The sequence below is a fragment of the Lepidochelys kempii genome, chromosome 9 (assembly GCF_965140265.1).
Source record: "Lepidochelys kempii isolate rLepKem1 chromosome 9, rLepKem1.hap2, whole genome shotgun sequence".
NCBI classification, from domain to species: domain Eukaryota; kingdom Metazoa; phylum Chordata; order Testudines; family Cheloniidae; genus Lepidochelys; species Lepidochelys kempii.
The window spans coordinates 96372712-96395274 of NC_133264.1; the positions used below are offsets into that span (position 1 = coordinate 96372712).

At 41.1% G+C, this 22563-nt stretch overlaps 1 protein-coding gene across 8 annotated transcripts in view; it reads left to right on the forward strand.

Moving 5' to 3' along the window:
- FGF13 (fibroblast growth factor 13) overlaps positions 1 to 22563 on the forward strand; it is a 384330-nt gene that overhangs the window by 66406 nt on the left and 295361 nt on the right. For 5 of the 8 annotated variants that reach the window (XM_073358426.1, XM_073358428.1, XM_073358429.1 and 2 more), the window contains one exon: positions 6818 to 6862. The exons of 2 other annotated variants lie outside the window; for them this stretch is intronic. In XM_073358426.1, the coding sequence (XP_073214527.1) occupies positions 6818 to 6862 (45 nt within the window). Of the gene's footprint in view, positions 1 to 6817; positions 6863 to 20577; positions 20606 to 22563 lie in introns of those variants that run through there. One more of the 8 variants, XM_073358435.1, reaches the window with a different exon arrangement.

The window sequence follows — 22563 nt, forward strand, 5'->3', positions numbered from 1 at the left end:
AAGAATTGTGACCAGAATTTCCAGCCTTTCTGGTTTGATCCCAGCTAGAAGTACAGAGGAGTATGGAAAAGAAAAACTAATTAGGAGTCACCAAACAACATTGGGGGAAGTTGTGCCCTTCCTCCCGCGCCCCCAAATCAGGTTTACTTACTGGTAGTGGGTGTCTTCAATCTTCAGAAGTACTCTCACTGTAGACTACTCAGCATGTCACCAATTTTGATATTTATATTTAGCTGGTAATACTTCTAATGACTGGCATTCTGACACCTGGCTGGTAACCAGATGGTTCCTCAGGTGTTAAATCCAGTTGAGATCTGGATGTACTCCGAAGTTCAAAGAGTAACTTCCTTGGCTGTAGAACACACGTTTTTAGCCTTCTGAATAAACCACTGAGCCGAGGCATAGTACCCAGTAGAGAAAAAATACTCTATCTATGCACCCAAACAGTAAATGCTTGTGTGGCTCAGATGAACAAATACAGTGGGTCAGTTGTACTGAGCCAAGGTCTACACCTTTATTTATGGTTCTGTAGTGTAGCAGATCCATTCAGATGAATGGAGTTAGCAATGTCCTTTTATTTTGTAAATATCCACCTTAAAGCTAATGCACGCAATATATGCACTGAGTCATTGTGTGCCCAGTTCTGCAGAGCTTTCCAGTTCATGTAGGTATTTATATCTGTGAAACATGAGTTTAAAATGCTACCATTCTGATTTGATAGTGCTTTGTCCTCACTCGACACAGGACTTCACAAGGTCAAACACAGGTGAGAATCGGGCCGTGTGTGCATACAAAGAACCCATTGCAAAGGGAACTTATTTCATTTATACTCCCTCTGAAAATTTTTAAGTTTGAAAATTAGGTAATTACAGTAATGAAGATAATGACTTGATTAAAAGAGCCTATTGTTTAATGAAACATTTTCAGCAAACCTAGATCTAAATGTTTTTTAAATTGAGTTAATCACAAAATAGCACAGCATAATTAGAAAGTGCATTTTAATAAAACAGCACGAATACTTTCGTATACATGCTATGCTGTAGACTTATGACATTCTAATTTTATTGAGAATTATAACACGTATCTTGTCAGTTCAGTGCTCCTGAAAGTGGCAGACATGGTGACGAAAGTCTCTTCTGAACAAGTACAGCATCAGCAAAGACAATATTATGCAGCATCTTCAATGTCCTTCAATGTATCTGAGGAAGGATCATTCAGTCTCTTCCAGTAGAGTCCTTGACCTCTCTACTAAGACTGCCAACAAGGATGACAAGCATGATGGTGATTTTTGAGAGCTAGACACCTCTCTACAAGGCACTATATGGAACCATATCTCAGATGACTTTGGCCACTGAATACCTGATGACAGAGGGTGACAGTATTCTACCCAATTTAGCTGGATTGGAACAGGTGACCTGCAAGAGGCTGGTTCAATACCTTATTAGATATCCCCTGAGTCGTCCAGTCCACTGTAACAGATGTACGCTTTCATTTGTTCACAAATAGTTTTAACTGCAGATGGTTTTAATCCTTCCCCTTCTTTAAACTGACTCTAAAGGTATGCTCATCGCTGCCAATTCAAGAGTAAATTTGCGCAGGGGTGTTTCAGGTACAAATCCCAGGATCTCTCAATGGGATTTATGTGTGCAACTCCCATTCACTCTGCTGATTAATCCCATAGTCCCATGATTTACAGTGCTCATTCCAAAGTTGGATGACCAGAGACCATCCAAAGAGGGTCTGTCTATATCCAGCAGGTGTTACTCAAACACGCGGCATGTTGCAGGCACGCCAAATCATTTGCATTCCTCCATATTAAACACTTTATTACTTGATGATTATATAATTTTACATTTCTGTTAGTTTATACAATTAATTTTCTTGCTGTAGTTCTATTTAGTTTAATAATAATAATAATTAATAAGTCTGACATTTTATGTCTTGCTTTTCATCCAAAAATCATTCAAATGCGGTCACCTCTGGGTTGAAATGCAGCAGCTAGTTAACAGTGCACAAGCAGACTAATAAAAACACTCCTCACTTTTTAATCCAGTGATCTCAAAGCGCCTTATACAGGTGGTTGTGTATCTTTTCTTCCATTTTATAGATAAGGTAGTGGAGGAGCAAAGTGGTGAAATGACTTGTCCACAAATAGACAGCAAGTCAGTGGCAGAGTTGGAAAGAGAACCTAAGTCTACTGTCCTGACCACCAGACTATGTTGTCTCATTACACTATAGTTCAGACAGACAGGGAAGAAAACTATAGATTCCAAGTTTCCAACTGATATTACCAGAAGAACTTTACATAGAATGTAATTCTGCATTATTGAAATTGGCCCAGGATAGTGCGTCAAACAACTTTATTGTTGTGAAAAGTGCCGTGGGACTCATCGATACAAGAAGTGATAAGGGCTGTTGTGGTTTTGTATTTCATCCAATAGACAGGTTAGGCTGAATAGGAAATATTTTCAGAGATTTTGCTTTGATTTCTGATTGCAAAGCACTGCAACAGTTTCCATTTATTTTAACTAAGCTTTTGAAACCATAAGAAATCCCTATTCTTTCAAAAAGGCAAAATGTGACGACTGAGTAAATGATCTTTGAGCACTGAAGTACACCAACAATGCAGCCTAAATTAAGTAAATTGTTGAATGACTACAAAATCTGTGGTAGCGGCTCTAATTATTAGTTCATTAAAGTTTGCGGCAATCTAGGACTGCTATGTTCTGTGACCTTTGATTGCTTCATCTTTTCCATCACTTAATCTTTGGGAGCTATAAATGTGTTCTTTTCCCATCCTGGATGTTTTCCCCTAGAGTGGCAGTGTTTAAAATGGTCTGCTAAGGCGTGGGGTTTTTTGGTTTTGTTTTTCTAGTTTAGGTTCAGGAGCCATGGGGGGAGGGGAGCTCCTTGTCTAAGTTCTGAGCCATTGTGAATTAAGAACGGGGGCAGAGTGTTGAAAAGAATTCATCGTTAATGAGCCAATAAAAGGTATTAAAAGGCAAATTGGCTGAACTTTACTGGCCTGCTTCATTTCCTTCTATGGAAGTGAAGTATTTAATGGACAGACCGCCAAATGACAGATAGCTCAGGCCAATTGTTCTTGCAGAATGAAAGTAGCAAAGTCTTGAATAATAAAAGCAACCATATTTTTTAGCGCTTTAGCCAATAAAGCCCTTTATTTCTATTGTGGCCATTTCAGGTGTGCGGAAAGATGGATAAAGCCTACCTTCAGAGTCAGTCTATTATTTTAACTTCTGCTTTTTCTTCCTTTTTTTAATTTTGATCCCCAAGAATGCAGATATTGGCAAGTATTTCCAGTTATACTCTCAGCCTTCACAGTGGCTTACCTGGGTCCAAGGCCCTGCTACTGTGCCCTGGCCATTCTAGATTTAATTACAGTATCTCTTTGTCCTCCACTGCAGTATATTTGCTGGCATACATAGTCCCTCCTGCTGAGAAGATGGGCCTGCAGCTTGCTAGTTCTGCTCTAAGAACTAGCCAGCTGCCTCCCATTATTGCCACAAGGCCATAAGCATGCCAGTTTCAGACTGCTGTGAGCCAAGGATATTTTGGAACAGGCAAACGAGGGGTTCCTTAGAGATGGAATGCAGGAAAGAACTCATTAGGAAGGGCTGAGCTGAGGAACATAGTCTTCTAGGCAACCAGGTCTGACTTCTGCAGCTGGATCTCCCTCTTAGCAATGTAAAGGCTGCCCAACTGAACAGAGCCCACTAAAGTGATTAATAATACACTGCAACTTTAAGTGTGGCAATAAGACACAGACTGAAATTGTTATGCTTATTAATCTTCACACTGTGATATATGTAGTGAATTTAGCATGATATTTCAAAAGCCAAAGGAACTGACTACAAACGTACTTATTTTAAAGTTATCAGGGAATCTCGGTGCTTTCAATAGCAATAGTATTTTAAAAGCCTTCCCTGCCGTTGCTCAAAACAGGCCTAAAAGTCCTAAACTGTAGCACCGTGAGAAGACAAAATGCCATTGGAGTTACTGGGCTGATACTAATGTACAACCCACAGAACTGAAAGCAGAGTCGGAGGCGGCACCTGCATTGGAAGTGAAAGTCAATGAAACACTGAGGCTCTGTTGAGGAAATTCAGACTATTTGGGTCAGGTTTAACCCTGAAGCCGCTGAATGTTTTTATGATCAAGGTTACTAAACGTATTACAGGATTCCCCACACCCTTCTGTTTGGAAAGAGGTGGATGAATGTGTTTTTTCCATTCTCCTTGGGAAAGGGTGCCAGAATTTTGCCAATATGAAGGTTCCTTTGGCAACTCTGGCAGGAGCCTGAGCTCTGCATATAATCTGCCTTAACTGAGAAGTTTGTAGCTGTTTCCATCTCTGCTAGACAGGAGTAGCCCGTGTTGATCACTGGCCCTAGCCTGTACTTAGAGCTGGACTAAACTTTGATAATGGAACCGGCAACAGTGTGAATCCTCACGGATGGTTACAGGTTTCGTTTTGAAATCAGAACATGAGGTTCAAAAGGACCTTTTTTCTTGAAGATTGGGAACTCTTGAGAGAGAGTAATAAGTGTGGTCTAGGGATCTTCAGGAAGCTTGAAGACTCAGCTAGGTTTTATCCTTCTTTGTCTGCCCCAAAATCTGTGTTGCCATTCTGTGGGGAGAGGGACCTTCCAGGCTGCAGTTCCCTTCTTCCTCCCAGTGTTCTTGGGAGGCACAAACCTTGCCTCCACCCAGAGTTTCAAGGGTAGCTTCTACTCACTTCTCCCATCTGAACCCTATGGAAGTCAGACAAGATAGGGTCTAGAAATCCTGCAACCCTTCCATTCAGCAGTTCTCATCAATGCTTCTGCCAGTCCCATTCTTGCCACTCCCCATTCTCCTCATCCTATTCTGGGGCCTGATGTGCTCCAGGGTGTATAGCGTGGATGTGGCATCGTCCACGTTAATGAAAGGAACCCCACCGTAGTGCCCTGAGGCGTGAAGTTTGGCTAACTGTGTCCTGGGATGGCACATTCCCCTATAGCCATTCACCTTCAGAAGTACCGGTGCTTGGCATTCTTCTCGACTCAGGTTGTTATGGTGAAGTACAAATATGAAAGGCTGAAAATGATGCAGTAAAGTGCTCTGCAGCTCTTGTAAAACATATGTCTGAAAGATTCAGCAAAAGCCGACATTCTTTTAAGGCATAAGAGTTCTTATTGTCTATAGTCCTGTGTAAACAGGATCAAGCTCTTATGACAGCAGTTATCTATTGCCTTCTGATGGTGCATTTGCCATAGCTGACTGAGTTGCTACTATGAGAATAAGTTCAAACTAAACTGTTCTTCTGAACCATCAATAATCTTCTAGAAAGAAATACAAGCAGAACACATAGGTCTGCAGTTGCAAATTAAAGCTGCTCTTCCTGTTCAGATGCCTTCTAATCTGTACTGGCTAGGCTGTCGGGGTGGTGCTGAATCCGCAGAAGGGATCTACAGACTTCTCTTCCTTAGTGATTATTGTGTTTCCTTCATATGCCATAAACAATGGTGATGCCAGAAGTCATCATTTGGGTTTCTCTTTTATAATTGTCTTTTGCATATGACTTATTTGAAATACGATATAGCTAGTTTCAGAGTAGCAGCCGTGTTAGTCTGTATTTGCAAAAAGAAAAGGAGGACTTGTGGCACCTTAGAGACTAACCAATTTATCTGAGCATAAGCTTTCGTGAGCTACAGCTCACTTCATCGGATGCATAAAGTGGAAAATACAGTGAGGAGATTTATATACACAGAGACCATGAAAAAATGGGTGTTTATCATACACATTGTAAGGAGAGTGATCACTTAAGATGAGCTATTACCAGCAGGAGAGTGGGGTGGGGGAAGAGAAACCCTTTTGAAGTGATAATCAAGGTGGGCCATTTCCAGCACATTTCCAGGAGTTAACAAGAATGTCTGAGGAACGGGAAGGGGAATAAACAAGGGGAAATAGTTTTACTTTGTATAATGACTCAACCACTCCCAGTCTCTATTCAAGCCTAAGTTAATTGTATCCAATTTGCAAATTAATTCCAATTCAGCAGTCTCTCCTTGGAGTCTGTTTTCGAAGTTTTTTTGTTGAAGAATTGCCACTTTTAGATCAGAAATCGAGTGACCAGAGAGATTGAAGTGTTCTCCGACTGGTTTATGAATAAATGTTATATAGCTAGTGTTTTCTCTAGTTAGGTAGCTGTATAGATCTGTTAGTGATCAAACAGCACTGACTGAAGTTTCTCAAAATTCCAGATCACTACAGACTTACCCTGTGAAATACTGTTTATATATGGAGCATGGTCTTAGCATATTACGTCATTCCCCCTTCTTGGATTTGTTTCTGTTTTTTAAATCTTAACGTGTTTTGTAGTACAGCTCTCTATCCTGCTATAGTCACTGACAAAGCTACTAGGTTAATAATGTTTGCTTCCTCCTACGCACTGAAAGGGCAGAAGGTATTGCAAAGTGATGCCTCATCTTGTGAACCAAGAAGTGGGAACGCTTGTTATAATCGCACCTGCAGTGGCTGCTACTGATCAGTGTTACTTAGCATTTATGCTGTGACTGAAAAGCTGCAAGCTTTAAATGCTCTCTTTTCTTGTATGTTGATGGAGGTGCTAGCTATGAAAGCGGTATTGTATCTGCCAGCCAAGTGTACCACGCTATGGTCGGAACACACAGTTCTTAACCAATGTTTCAGTTGCTAAAAAGGGTGTTTATGGGCTATAAGGAGGTAAATGTTGTTTGTGTTGTTTTGTTTGTTTGAATATGGTATTACCCACCATATGTTGCATGCTTTCCAAACAGAGCAAGAACTATCCCTATCCAGAAGAGAGGACAGTCCGAAAAATGGTACAAGTACACTTTTTAATCCTGCCTTATGTATTGTTGGGTTGCTGGTCTAATGAGATTTGAGGATGGGTTGCTTTGCCTGGACATTCGTCACTAACAAGAATAAGGTGTGCTGTTGTCTGTTATCTAGTTGCAGCTCTTCTCCCCAGAGGCAAATGGTGGTGCGTTATGTACTGTGTATATGGGTGTCCTATGTACTGTAGAGCATACAAGGCCCAAGCTGCCCATGGGCAGAATATCCCTGGAAGTGTAATGGGAGTTTCACAAACTGATTGCCTGATCCAAAGCCTGTTGAAATAATGAGTGTTTTTTCCAGTGACTTCAGGGCATGGGATCAGAGCCTAACTGCTTCTAGGATTGGGTTCAGGATCTGTAATACACTTTGAGCTCTTTCGGAATCAAAAGTTATGTATGTATCATTATTTTTAATGCTTTGGTCTTGCTGTTGAGCTAATATTGAGGGATAACTGATAAATAGTTCTGAGCACTTTCCGCAGCATTTATACTCACCAAAATGTAGGATTTGCCAAGTACAGTGAGCACATAATTCATGTTCAGTTGTTTGCTAATTCCCATACTTGACTCATATTTTCCCCTTTTCATAAATCTAAGCCAGTACAATACTATGTCTGAGAATTCAAATGCATCAATGTTGGGGAGTTTGAAATAATGTTTCCCACACCAACCATAACTTGGCCACATTGCACATTTACAGTAGGGCCAAGAATTAACCGCATATAAAGTCATACAAAATAATAATTGTACAATGGTAACACCGTGGGGTCCTAGTCTTGGATGGGGACCTCATTGTGTGAGGTATTGTACAAATGCAGAATGAAAATATGATCCTTGCCCCAGAATAATTCCTGATGGCACAAGATTGCTTAGTGGTAACTCTGAATTGCATGCATTTAAATGTTCACCTGTTTTGTTGCATTAAGTCATGCCATTGAATTGGACTATATGATGTTTAGTGGTGGGAATTTATTTATTTATTTTTGCCATGTGCAAAACTGAACAGCAGAGGGAATTTTCATAAAACATTGAAAAATAATTCAGTCCAAAACAGGGATGTCACGGTTTCAGGGCTAGCTGTGTCTGTGACCCCTCTCTGGTGTGCCTGAGTGCATCTCTGTGCGCTCATCTCTTTCAAGGTGGAATTCTGTAATTCTCCTGCTTTTCAATAGGGTCTCTGGGTTATAGTCCCCGTGTGCCACTGTGATTTCTCAGCAGGTCCAACTGGCTTTGGCCCTGCAAGTCTTCCCTTTGGGAGCTTTGACCACCAGTGAATACAATGGCCAGCTCATTTTACGAGAGCTAAGTACTGTTTAATCTTAACAGTAGGAACAGTAAAGCAGAAGAGGGGAAAAGATTTAAAGCTGCCTGTATGCATGTCTGTCTTGCCTAAGGCTTACCAACCCCTGGAAGCTTAGGAAGGCCAGGCTGCTTCAGACCTTCTTGCAGAGCCTGTGTCTTTGTCAGCTTGGTCTTCATGAACAGCCCCTGACACCTACCTCTCTCCTTGAGTGCGTCACTTTTTAATCTTTAAATCTGTCTGTTCCCAGCCTTGGCAAGACAGCTGGGTAAATCCAGGCTGAAGCCAAAGAAGTGGGATATTCACAGTTAATGTTAATCACCTTGATGTAGTTACCAGGAGATTACTTATTTAGCGGTATCGTATGGCCTTCCAGCTAGTTTCCTAACAGCCCTGCTATTAAAGCGAATCAACATATGAATGCAGTAAGCAAAGCATTCCAATAACCCCACATAATCATCCAGTAAATATTGCCATAATCTGGTGACAAACATTAGTCATAAATAATACAGAACAGCATTCTTAAATGATCGCATATCAGCCCCTTGTCCTTCACAGGGGAATTTTTTGCCAAGCTGTTAGTGAAATGAAAGGAAACCATTTTGCTTATGAAAGAAATGTTTTTCAAGCCTTTAATTACAGTGTTCACTATATCATGACAGCGCAGTTTATCATGCTTATAAAGTAAAATGGAGCCCACCTTTAGATCTGTATTCATTTTGGCTAAAGAAACAGCGATGGGAAAAGAGAGGTATTCATTTACATTTGTCCTCATCTCAGCTACCTCACCAATACATTTGAATGGACGATCATTCGATTGCACCCTCAGACTGCTGTTTTTCTGATTCTGGCACTGCAAGTGTGCAGAGACAGTGTGTGTTGTTGTATGCCCTAGAGTGTTGCACCCTATACGGTGTTTTATCTAGTGAAGATTTGTTTAGCACCCACTTGGTTATTTTGACACGATTCATTTTTGTTTAAACTAAAAGAGAAAACACCGAGGGATTTGGAGATCAAATCAACCCGCTTAAGAAGCTTCCAGAAATTCTGTAGACAAAGCCAGACTCAAACTAGACAGCTACAGACTAGAACACTAGCAGTAACAGTGTTTTGCTGTTTGATTGTTTCCAGTTTCTGCTAGCCAATAGGAATCTATAAAACTTATGTTGTTCTCAATTACCTATGTTCTGCAACTCATGCTGTTTAATTCTTGCATTTACTGTATTTTCAATATTTGGAAAGCCTATGAATGTGTAAAATTTGAAACAGACAGTGGTAGGGTCCAGAGTCCATTTAGCCCTGTTAGAATGTCACCAAAGGGGACCTCCAAAGCAAAGAAGGGTATTACGTTCCCAAAGCCTAAAAGATTGTGCTGGAAAGATCATGTTTAATATCTTTTCACCTTCTAGGCCATCTGTTTAAAATGCTACAAAGGCGCATTTCTAGGTTGTGAAAAGGTAAAGAGGCTGAAGCTTGTAAAAGGTTAACAGGCTCCTGACAGCTAGGGGGTACCATATAAAATTACTGGAAGTTGAAACTAGAGAAATTCAAACTGGAAAAAAAGGCATGGACTTTTAATGGTGAGCATAATTAACCACTAGAACAGTTTACCAAGGGTCATGGTGGATTCGCTAACACTGGCAATTAAAAATTAAGATTGGATGTTTTTCTGAAAGATCTGCTCTCGGAATTATTTTGGGGGAGTTCTCTGGCCTGTGCTATATGGGAGGTCAGACTAGATGATCACAGTAGTCCCTTCTGGCCTTTGGATCTGTGAAAGTAGAAGCTAGGTAAAAGCAAGACTAAAGGGAAAGATGTTTCTCCTCCTCTCTTGGTTGGTTGACATGGGTTTCATTGCCCGGTGATTTTTTTGCTTTTGTTTTGTGACTGTCTTGTGGTTCATAGAGCAAGCCCTAAGGAAAGGCCCTTAAAAAGGCTAATGCTTTCAACTGTATTTCTCTTCCCTGGCTAGGGTAACTGCCCACCAGTTTCACAGGTGAATGATCCTGCTTGTGGATGTGGAATTGTTCATGGTCTTTATATGTAGAACAGTATGGCCAAAATTGAGTAGATTTTCATGCAAAAATACTAATAAAATAATGTCTGTATGAGGAACTTAAATCAAAGCCATAGAGCAATTTTTTTTTATCACAGATTTCTTATTGTGGCTGGAGTATGCATTGTGCAAGTTGTCTGCTGTGAAAAGACGTGGGGTCTCACGTGTTTATTGTTGTCTAAGGACTGTAGTTTGCATACTGCAATAAAGGTTAGAAGGTTTGAAACCATCAGAGGAATGAGATTCTGGAGCACAGGAGTAGTGGGGGGCAAACCACACAACTAGTTTTAAGATGGAGCTTGATAAATTTATGAACAGGATCATATGACTGGGTTGCATATGACAGCAGGGGACTGGACCTGATGAGCCAGGAGGTCCCTTGCAGCTTATGTAATATGTAAATTCTTTGATGACCTGAGACACATATATATCCTGTGTCATCTTCAGGGGTGTCTTTAACTTCTTCCTTCTTCTGCTTTAAATAGAAGATAATATGGAATGAGTTGGATTAAAATTCCTTTCTCCTTGTTTGAGTTCCAAAAGATATCACTGTCCAGCCCATCCTGTGTCTGTTCTGTTAGGGGTCAAATGGCTCTGAAAGACTATTTCCATACATTTCAAATTCACTACTGTACTTTGATGCATCATCGATATATAGTATGTGACAGGGCTTGAAGTAAAACTTTAGTCTATAAATATCTTTCCTGGTTTAATAAAGTGAAGGACGAATTCTCCGCAGACAATTATACTGAAAAAGTCACCATGCTGAAATATCCAACTTCAGCAAAATATACATAGCGGAAGCTTCAGGAGAGGAAACAAATTTGTTCTGATGGCTAGATTGTTAAAAATCCCATTTCCATTTTGTGTTGTGTAGTTATTTTTTAATGTGAACCAGTTAGGACCTGATCCTAAAAACCCACACTCATTCGAGCAATTCCATTGATGTCAAGGGAAGAAGCAATGCTCACAAAAGTGAGGGGCTGCAAAATTGGGCCTTTGTTTTGTTGCTTCACTTATCGGTGCATCTCCTCCGTGAAATGCAAAACATCTCTATTGATGTAAGATGTGGACACTCAAGGAAAACACAAGAACTCTCAGGGAACTTGAAAGGAATGAAAAATAAAATGAATTCAGCTGTATCAATTGGCCTTATCTTTGGGGACCATCTTGCAGGGTTTTTTATGTTTATGGGCTTATTCTCTTTGGGCCTTGTTCTCAATGTCCCAGTACCTTGTGTAGAGCTGGGATCAGGGGAATGTTGCCATTCTGATTTCTCATTTTGTGTTCATTTGGCACATCTGGAAGGGCAGTGAAGAATCAGGCTCTTCATGTTCTGCTCTCTGCTCTTGTCCCATTGTCCCTCTGTTCTGTTCAATGACTGCCCATTTGTTTTCTCCTAGTACACAGTCTACATCTACTTCCCTTCCTGCAGCCAAATTCCTATTTTCTTCTTGAACCCAAGTACCTCTTGTCCTCACTACTCTCTCATGCTTGCTCTCAACTTAGCCTCCCTCCTGATCTACCTTCCACTGCTAGTCTGCCTTCATGAAGCTTGGATATTAGGAAAAACTTTTTCACTAGGAGGGTGGTGAAGCACTGGAATGCGTTATCTAGGGAGGTGGTGGAACCTCCTTCCTTTGAGGTTTTTAAGGTCAGGCTTGACAAAGCACTGGCAGGGATGATTTAGTTGTGGATTGGTCCTGCTGTGAGCAGGGGGTTGGACTAGATGGCCTCCTGAGGTCCCTTCCAACCCTGATCTTCTATGATTCTATGATTCTGAGCTGTTGCTGCATGTTTTTGTTGTTATTGGCATGATTACTGTCTACAGCCCTAGAGATCTTGGGTCAGAGGTTACCGCCCTCTTCCCTTCTGAGCCTCCATGCTAGCAGTTCTAGTCTGTAATAATTCACCTTTCTGTCTCACCAGTGCAGCTTGAGAAAGTCTGACTCAGGGAATTCTTAGTAGTAGGCCCATTCCCCTGGAAATTGTCTACTGGAAATATGTCTAAGTCCAGAAAGATTCTGGGCATCACATCTTTTTGTCCACCTACCTCTCATTCTGGAATCCTTTATATTCAACCTACAGTCTAGGTTTTCTCGGTTTCTGTTTGTTAAAGTTGTTATGGTGGGGTCGGGGGAGGAAAGGGGCCTCGTATTTTGTTGTTAGTCTATGCCTTGATGCTCATCACTGTAGTATCTGGGCGCATTCACAAGGTGTCGATTAAATGCAAAAATGTATTTATCAAAATACACTAGGGTTCTCCTTTGCCCCCTTGAGTTACCATGGTGATGGGAGTCTTCTAATTATTTAATAACTGTTGATATCCAAACACAATAAACATTTAACAAAAACAAATAAATTGTTTATGATAGGAATAACTGCATTATGCCAATCACAATGTAGTCAAAATTTTTAAAAACTATCCGCAAAGGAAGACCTAAAGCGAAACTTTTACTAGAGAGCACTGTTATATCTTGCAAACCCCCTATAGCCTGGGACACTGCAGACAACAAAAACAGCATCTGACATGGTGTGCAACAAGTGCCACTTATTGGAGAAACAAAGAACTGCATATCAGATTGACCATTATATCAGAAATAAATCACAGGCTAGTATTGGCGAGTCGCATTCTGAGCCAGAGAAAAGAGGCAATCTGAAAAGATCAGTCATATGTGTATGGCAGAGAAAGTATTGAACAAACCGCAGCTTACTTAAGTTCCAGACTATCCAAGAGCACTAATAAAAGTCCATGTGGTTAACAATAATATACTGCATGCAACAGAAAGTGGGGAGAGGGAATACACTGGAAAGAATACACCTCTGCTCTCACAAACCAAGATGGAAAAGTACAGAAGTGATTTTGGAGAGGACAAAGGACACCTAGGTAACTAAAAGGTAAAATCCCTCTTAAGGCAAAGCCAAAAGAAACACAAACACACTCAACCATCAATCGATCTATAGTAGACAGTGATTCTGCTTTGTGACCCTCTTATCTAACCTATATACAGAGTCACTACAGAAACTAGTAAGCATATGGATTTTGGTGTCCTCAGTATGCTGATGACACCCAGCCGTACATTTTCATTTCTTCATACTTGCCAAGCAGAAAGATGGTGTCTTCTTCTCTCAGAAATGGAGCTATGCAACCTGCTGATTCGTTTCCTGACATGTGCTCTGCCAGATGCTGCACTATCAAACCAACTAGAAATTTCAGCTAGCATAGCTTGTCAGGTTGTTTGTTACATAGTGTTTCTTGCAGAAAGCAAGGAACACCGGTGAGCCGCCATGCTCTGTACAACCTATCAGCTGTTTTCCAGATGACATCTGAGGTGTTTCTATTCACCCAGAAATGCCTAAGTGGTTTGTGTCTATCTGAGGCACCATCTCTCTTTCCATGTAATGCCGTGGCAGTTACCGGTGTCTGAGTCACCTGACCTTACAACCTCCTGGCATAATCAGAAGAAGGTTGACAGCTGGAGCTCCTCCACAAAGCGTCCTTAGCTGTGGACTTGCGTTCCTGTCTTGGCTTGCCAGAACCCAGATTTTCTGCCCTAGTGGGGGACAATGCAAGGCTCATTTGTTCTTCCAAGTTGTAATTGGAGGGGGTTAGGGAACAAGATGAGGGATGGTCAGAGAATTGTGATGAGGAGTCCCCATTGATAGGAATATTTGGTGCATGACCCTTTTTAAGGAGATCTGTTTATGATTTGTTGGCTGTATTTTGATAGTTTGGTGTGTGTTTATGTATATAATGTGCTTTGAGATAAACACAAATAAAAATACATAAACGTAAGAAGCTAGCGAAACAGATTATTCTTTCTACTCTCCATAACAAAGCACAATGCCAAATGGAAGCTGTCTTGTATTTATAGTACAATCTGAGACTTTATAAGCCACTCAGGAGATAGCAGCCTTTCTAATAAGATTAGAATAACTGTATGAATTAAAAATGGTGTATTTTAGTAGTATCTTTAGCTAATAGAAAGTTCCCCATCTCAAGGAAGAGTTGAAAAGACAACTTCTAAAATCTCTGAAAAAGGTTCACCAGTTATTGAATTCCGAGACACAAATGATTTAATTGAGCAATTGTGTCTTGTGTATGCTCTTATCATGGATTGAAATAAATTGTGCTGCTTTTCAATTTGCATAATATGCTACTTATCAAGTGCCATACAGTTCATAGCTTGCATTTCACACTCAGCGATGCACAAAATACAGCCTTAAGGCTTCCTCCTGGAAGGTGCCGAGTGCTCTTGGTTCCCCCTGATGTCAGGGAAAGTTGAGGGCACTCAGCACCATGCAGAAGTGAGCTCCAAATGTGGATTGAGATTAGAAAAATTATTCAACTCAGCGCGGTTATAAATCCAGAAAGCAATGGACAGGCATCTCCAGCACTATATAATTATATAACAGATTCTTAGTAGGGCTCTATTATTGTTCGGACTCCCTGCCCGCCTCCCATTACACTTCTGTGTGGCTACCAGAATCTTGGGCCCAAGCATGCAAGGGTAATCAGGTGCTATGGGAACACTACTTCCTCCCCTGATCCTAGGTAGGAAATGAGCGGAGCCAATGCAACTATGCTAGTGAAGTAGAGAGAAGGGAGAGAAAAATGCCTCTTTCCCACACTGCTCCTGGGGCACAGTCAACATCTCAGTGCTTTGGGATAGCTCAGTGGTTTGAGGATTGGCCTGCTAAACCCAGGATTGTGAGTTCAATCCTTGAGGGGGCCATTTAGGGATCTGGGGCAAAAATTGGGGATTGGTCCTGCTTTGAGCAGGGGGTTGGACTAGATGACCTTCTGAGATCCGTTCCAATCCTGATATTCTATGATCCTATATTCAGGAACCATATGACCCACCACTGAAATGCCACCACTTTTGGGGTGGAAGATGACAGATGTTTAAATCGTACAAAGAAGGTGAAATAAGAACAAATACCGTGTCCAAATTAAACTACCAAATAACTGTATAAATATCATAGGCCCTGTTCACAGCCAACCCCAGTCCTCTGCAAGACACGAGCAGTTCCCATTGACTTTAATGGGAGCTGTTCATTTCCTGCTGGGGAGAGAACCTAGTCATTTTTCTTAGTGAAAAGTAAATGTAATATTTGATTTTAAATATATTTTTAATATGAGTTCTGCACAGACACAAGAGCCAACCTGATTTATTTCATTTACCGCTATACTCCTCTCAACTGAATTATGTGTAATTGTGTAGACATGGTCACTTTAAATATTTTATAGGCTTGTATAATGTAAGACAGAGTGCAGCCCGTAGGGCCAGCAAGAAATATTACTATATAACTTAATTTTATTTCAGCAGTTTAATAATTCATTTTAACTGGATTATGAATATCAGCATGCACACACTTAATTTACATTCATAGTGTTGGATCAACTGTGGTTTTGCTATAGCATTTTAATAGGTGAAAAGGGGAAAGAGGGGCCTCAAAACAGCCAACTTGAGTTAGCTACTGAAACGTGTGGGATAAAGTTGGGTCTCCTAGTGTTTGCTGCTATCCATGTAGGAGAAAAGTGTGACTAAGCTCCAGTGTCCTAGACAGCTGGGAAGCTGATACCAGAAGGATGTATTTGCCAGTCTTCTGTGCTTGTGTCTAGCTCTGCATTCTAGGGGGAATCTACCTGAGAGAGGCAGATGGTGGTGGTGTCATTTCCTGGAGTTTCTGCTCCACCTGAAGAGGCTGCTGTGGGGATGCCCTGGGGCCCTAATACAGGAAAGCACATAAGTACATGCCCAAGTCCATCACTGTTTAGGACATCCCTTAAAAATATACTTTAGTCTTATTGGGGGACTTTAATGGGACTTCAGCAGTCAACCTGTGGAACTCCTTGCCAGAGAATGTTGTGAAGGCCAAGACTATAACAGGGTTAAAAAAAGAATTAGATAAGTTCATGGAGGATAGGTCCATCAATGGCTATTAGCCAGGATGGGCAGGGATGGTGTCCCTAGCCTCTGTTTGCCAGAAGCTGGGAATGGGTGTCAGGGGATGGATCACTTGATGATTACCTGTTCATTCCCTCTGGGGCACTTGGCACTGGCCAGTGTCAGAAGACAGGATACTGGACGGACCTTTGGTCTGACCCACTATGGCCGTTCTTATGTTCTTATAGGTGATTAAAGAGTATTTGCCTATTAAACTGACAAGCAAGGACACGTCATGATGACTTAAGCTCATGCTTAAAGTTTAGATAGGTGCTTGAGTGTTCTCTTGAATAGGTGTGATTCCCTGAAGTGGGGCCTGACAGAAAGTGTCTTTTGCCCTCCTGGGCTACATTGGCCTTCCTGGCCAATGTTGTACTTTTTAGGCTCAGTGCTGGGGGCTCTCTGAACCTCTCCATGGATGGGAGGCTGCAGCCATCTTTCTGCTCCTGCCAGTTTAACCAGCATGCTTTGTGCCTGGGAAGCCCTGTGCTGGAGCAGGAAGAAGCCTTGCTCATTCTGGCCAAAGAGTATGTCTTCAGTGTTCTTCATTTGCAGGATGGTGGACTGACCATCCCTTCCTACCTCTCATTACCAGGACTTGGCTCTGTACAATTTTTGCAAGTAAAATAGTATATTCTCTACTTGAAGGCAAAACTGTTTTCAGATCTGGTGCAAATGAATCAGAAAAGCATCATAAATGGACAAAAAAAAAGAAAAGGGGTGGGGTGGGGGCAGAATGCTTTGGTGGTGGTTATTGTACTGGTTATTGTAAAATTAAATTGAAAATTAATCTTGTGTGATGACCACCTCTTTGCCTATTATGAATAACTACTCTTTTACTCTAGGCTGATCCTGCAAAGTGCTAGGTGCTTCCTCTGAACCAATAAGCATTGAGAGCGCTCAGCACCTTTACAAGATTGGTTTGTATGCTTGCAGTAGTTTATCTCTTTGAGATGGTTGCTGTAATAAAGGCGTGAGACAGAGAAATGCTAACTGGAGACTACTTCCTGGCTCCAGTAACATGACACGAGTCAGGGTTCAGAAAGGTTGATATCACTGTCATATGACACAGGTCAGAATCCAGAGATCCTACTGGCTCCTGTTATGGTTGCTATCTCGGCAGACTGGTCTCTCCATCGTATCAGTCAGACTGTGGGCTTGTCTACACTGCAGGCAGCGGTCGATCTAAGCTACGCAATTTGACTCACGTTAGTAGCGTCACTCAAATCAATGTAGCTTAGATCTACTTACCATGGGGTCCACACTATGCTACGGCGACGGGAGACACTCTCCCACCGATATTGCTTCCACCTCTCATTGTGGTGGAGTACAGAAACTGATGGGAGAGCGCTCTCCCATCGATTGAGCATGCCTTCACTAGACCCGCTAAATCGATGCCACTGCATCGATTGCAGCAGGGCCGATTTAGCGCGGTAGCGAAGACAAGCCCTGTGATTAGGTAGCTAGTCACACTAGATAGGTTCAGACAATATCTTGAGGTTAAAGTCTTGATCTTGAGGTTTATAATTTCTGTTAACTGGATGTACAAGTGTAATTCTAAACCACAGGAAGCTGTAGGCCACCCTTGCCCTGTTAAGATCCATTCCATGCACAAACTATAGGTTAACTATTGCAGCTCGTGTGTGACTTTTTGTCTTACTCTTGTTTCTTAAGACTTTCTCTCTCTCACTGGTTTTCTTATCACTTATGAATCTGGAAGTTCTTCCTAGATAGCACTAAAGGTCACACCATTATGAAAAAGAAATTGAGAAAGTATTACTAGATAATAATAGAAATGAGTTGCCATGCAAAAATATCTTCGGCCAGTTTCAAGGTATGTGGATGTATTTGGGAGATAGTAAAAATTATTGGAAGTTAGATGCAACATTTTTCTGGTGACTGGTTCAGGTTCTGTAGCTGGTGATCCATGTTGCTGGTTATGATATAATATGATCTGTCACAATGAGAGAAGTAGCAACACTGCATGTATAAAATGCAGTATATCCAACACTCACACTTTTGGCTAATACCTGATCTGGTTGAAGACGGTTATTTTAATCTGTTGCTAAATTGCTTTTCATAAACAATTGCCCATTTGAACAGCACTTATCTCTTCTGAATCTTGTCTACATCAGAGATTCCTAAACCACCTGGGTAGACTCCTGGAATTTGAAGTTCATAAGACTGTATAAGCAAAACTGTTTTCTGGCCCTAGATAACCTCTACAAGGACTGTGACAATAGATTATTGTAAAGGATATTAGGAAAGTCATTCACATTAGGCTTAATTTCATGACCTGACCTTCTGTGCTTCTCTTGCCTTTCAAGATCATATATAACATAGTACTATAGTAGCTGCTGGGTTGATCTAGAATAAGAATGCCATAAACAACCTGTCCTCTCTGACTATATGTCCTACGTAAATGGCTTGTATCATGATGTAACATTAACAGAGTCAGATGTTTTTCCATCATGCTTTGATAAAGCGGAAGTCACATGCATTATTCGGAAATTGAACATTTTACAGCACATTCAATTCTAAAAATTAGTGCTCTCTGGTCTCCAAACTGTCTTCAACTATGCAGGAAATATTCCTGTATTTCCCAAGAGTGATAGAACTTGATATAATGCAATTTAATACTCTGTTTTACTTGGAATAGGTGTCCAGATTCTGCAGCAGTTTCTTTCATTTCTCTGAAATGATCAAAGCTGCCTCATGAGAACTGAAGTGTAATAGCTCTAACCAGAAGAACCTCAGTTAAAGAAAGGTGAGGGAGTTAAAGTGACATAAATCAGCATGAGTTATTGTAGCTCAGCTTCCTGGTTTCTGGGAGCTTTTTTACTCAGAAGAGCCGAACTGCTCTGCTACACAATCTTCTTGGGCTACAGCTTCTGTTCTGGTTTCCTGGGGGGGAGACGTTCCACTTTTCCCACCAATGCCATTTAGAAAACTCTCTGTTCTGGAGCTAGTTTTTTAAATCTTTTTGGCCTTCCGTATAAGGCATCTAGTCCTCTAAATAAGGCAGATCTGAGATCCTGCTTAAATCACTTAGCTTCCCTTCCTGAACTTCCCTCTCTGTAATACAGGGCTATTACCAGATACCTAGAATGCTTTGTAAGCACTGTATGTTCCTAACATCATATGAGAGTGGTAGAGAGAAGGCAGTTTCCCAAGTAATAGTGTAACTTTCTGGTTTAAAAGCAAGCAAGATAGAGACAATTGGACTAAAGTGAAGGCCTAAGAAGGTCATAGATATATTCTGTGGGGTTGGACCTTTCTGATACTAGACAACACATGTAGACTTGCACACGGAAAGAGTTGGTTCAATGCCATGCGACACTCCCAAGTAACTTTAAGATACATTTTGTAGAGTCAAAGGGAATCAAGATGATAACAATTCAGAAGGCAGCTGGTCATGTGACCAGGTCAGAGGTCACTCCAGAGCTGCCTGTAACTAAATAAATCTGTATTTACTAACACTGTGGAGCTTGCCAATGAGCTGGATGTTGATGCTGGAAAGACCTGATACTCGCATGTGGTGTGCTGGCCTACAACGTGGCCAGAGGAATGAAATCTACTTCTAGATAGGGCATCTGTCCCTTTTGCATCCAGTACGGTGCCTGAGATTCCTACTGCCAGGAAAATATTAATAGGGTGCGTGCTCTATTTTGAAAATTGGGATCCAGTAATATGTTATTACTTCCCAGATGTGCCTCTTAATATATTCTCCTTCCAGCTTGCCCTAAAGCCTTTGTGGCTAGGTAACGCCCACATGACTCCCCAATATTTTGGTCCTCAGCAAAACTTTACCTGAGGCCTGTGGGAGTTTTGTTGAGGAAGGTTGTTAGAATCTGGACCTGGGAGGCTTGTAGGAGTGAAGACTGCAGTATCAGGCTTAATCAGTAAACATATCTGCTCTGTGTGAGGCACAGAGCAATATTCTCTCAATCTCACGGCAGTACACCGCTTCAGCCTTCCGCTCTCACAGCGTGTGTGGATTGGAATTTTCTGTGACATCAGTGAGAAGCCCACATACTTGGGGAAAGTCACATACCAGCTTTGAGTAGTGCTGGGAAGATCTAGGAGGAGAATTTAGTTCCAAGTAGCCAATTTTTCATGCCACAACTGTCCCTTTTTGGAAACGACTATAATTAAAAAATTGTCCTTTCTCTAGATCTATTGAGCAGGTCTTTGAGAATATTTGAGCTGTATTGGTTAGCTCTGATTCAGCATAAAGTTAACATGTTAGTGTTTGTGTTTTCTAATTAGCTCTCTGAATAATAAAGTTTCTGGTGCGACTACTCCACATCTGAGTGCATAAGAACAGCCATACGGGGTCAGACCAACGGTCCATCAAGCCCAGTATCCTGTTTTCCAATAGTGACCAGTGCCAGTTGCTTCAGAGGGAATGAACAGAACAGGTAATCATCAAGTGATCCATCCCCTGTCACCCCTTCTCAGCTTCTGGCAAACAGAGGCTAGGGACACCTCCTGCAGAACTTACTGTTGGCAAATACTTGCTTAAAATCCTTTGTTCTTGCAAACACTTATGCCAGCAAACTCATTGTCTAGAAAACTTACAGAAAGTGAACACACAAGAAGTAAAAATGCAGCCAAAGCAAATTAAATTATTTTATTTGAGCAAATATTCATAGAACACATTTTGATGTATTTGCCCTGCTTTGCATGGGATTGCAATTTGCTGCATTATTGGGAACAATCTTAAGATTGAGAGGTAGGAACTCCTATGTTATCATTCATTGGCAGAGCAGGAATTGTGTGAAATAAATCAGTTCCCATCTTGTGCCTCAGTTTCCAAATTTGTAAGTGGGGTATAACAATACTTTCTCAAACGACTGGTGGGAGGAATGTAAGCACTATAAATGGAGAATGATCAATTACTGGTGAACAGCGTAGTAATACACCATTTCCTTTAAGGGATTACATCTCTTTATGTGCGTGCTGCTGTGCTTTTAGAAAAGAGCAGGCAATCATGAATTCAGCATTTTCCTGACGACTCCTGGCTTTTTGAGTTATCATTACCTTATTTAAAAAGACATGGAAGAAAGGGTATCAAAAGCTTCTAGCTTATAATTCAGTATGGTTTTTTAAAACTAAATAAATCTGTATTTACTAAATAGTAAACATCAGTATAGAGCCAAGCCAGAGCTGGAGACAGCAGAGTGATTTCGCTAGCTAGTTTTATCACAAGAAAACCTGCAGTTCGCATACATTTTGCAGTGTGTGTAGTTAGAACAGTCTGAACAGCTCTGCAATGACAGAAGCTTTGTACCTGAATCAACAAGAAGTATGAGCCAGTATTTAGATGTAGACTTCTTTGCTCTATTTCTAGAAATCTCAAGGCCACAGAAATTTAATAATCTGTGCATAACTAAAGGCTTATCAAAGATGGGGTATTGCAATTCCTGTTGCTTTGAACTGAAAGCTTCTTGATTCAACAGAAGAATTGCAACTGCATAATTGGTTATATAATGAGTACTGCTTATAATAATGTTGCTCACAGTTTAGTATAATCAAGTGCCTTATGTTGCACTTGAATTTGGGCAGAGCGGTGACATGTTATATAAAAGCACCCTCCACAGCTAAATCTAGGAGACAGCAAATTTTTATAAGGTTGAGGGAAGCTATTACACAAAGACAAATATTTGCCTGATATAATCAAACTTCTCTTTTAAACGAGAACAATGGCGGGAGGAGAATAACTGTGGATCTGGGTAATTTTTGTGCTAAATTTGCAATAGTGTTTTGCAGGGCTATGGCCAGATTTGGTAATCTGATTTGACGACCAGTACAAGGGAGAGAGAGATTTATGGCAGGCTTGCATTTCAGACCTACCCTCAAACTGACAGCATGGGCTGCATCATTAAGCCTAGGCAAGAAATTAATCCAGTGCAACAGATTGCTTTAAAATTGATCTTTAAGGCACGAATATGCCTTAGTGGCAGGAGCCTGCACTGGGGGCAGTGCAGAGTTCTTCAGACCATGGGAGCTCTCGAGGGAGTTACTGCAGCTAAAGCTGGGCAAATAACTTGTTTTTCAGTTCCCTGACTGTTCCGGGGGGGGGGGGGGGGGGAAATTGGTTTGGGTCAAAACTGAAATTGAAAAATTTGGAATTTTTCAGTGAATCAACAACGTTCATTTTGGGTTGACCCAAAACACTTTGTTTCTGGGCATTTTGAAAGGGCTAGACTCACAAGGTAGCTGCTCCCCTTAAAGCAGTGGTTCTCAAACTTTTGTACTGGTGACCTCTTTCATATAGCAAGCCTCTGAGTGTGACCCCTCCCCTTATAAATGAAAAACACTTTTTTATATATTTAACACCATTATAAATGCTGGATGCAAAGTGGGGTTTGGGGTG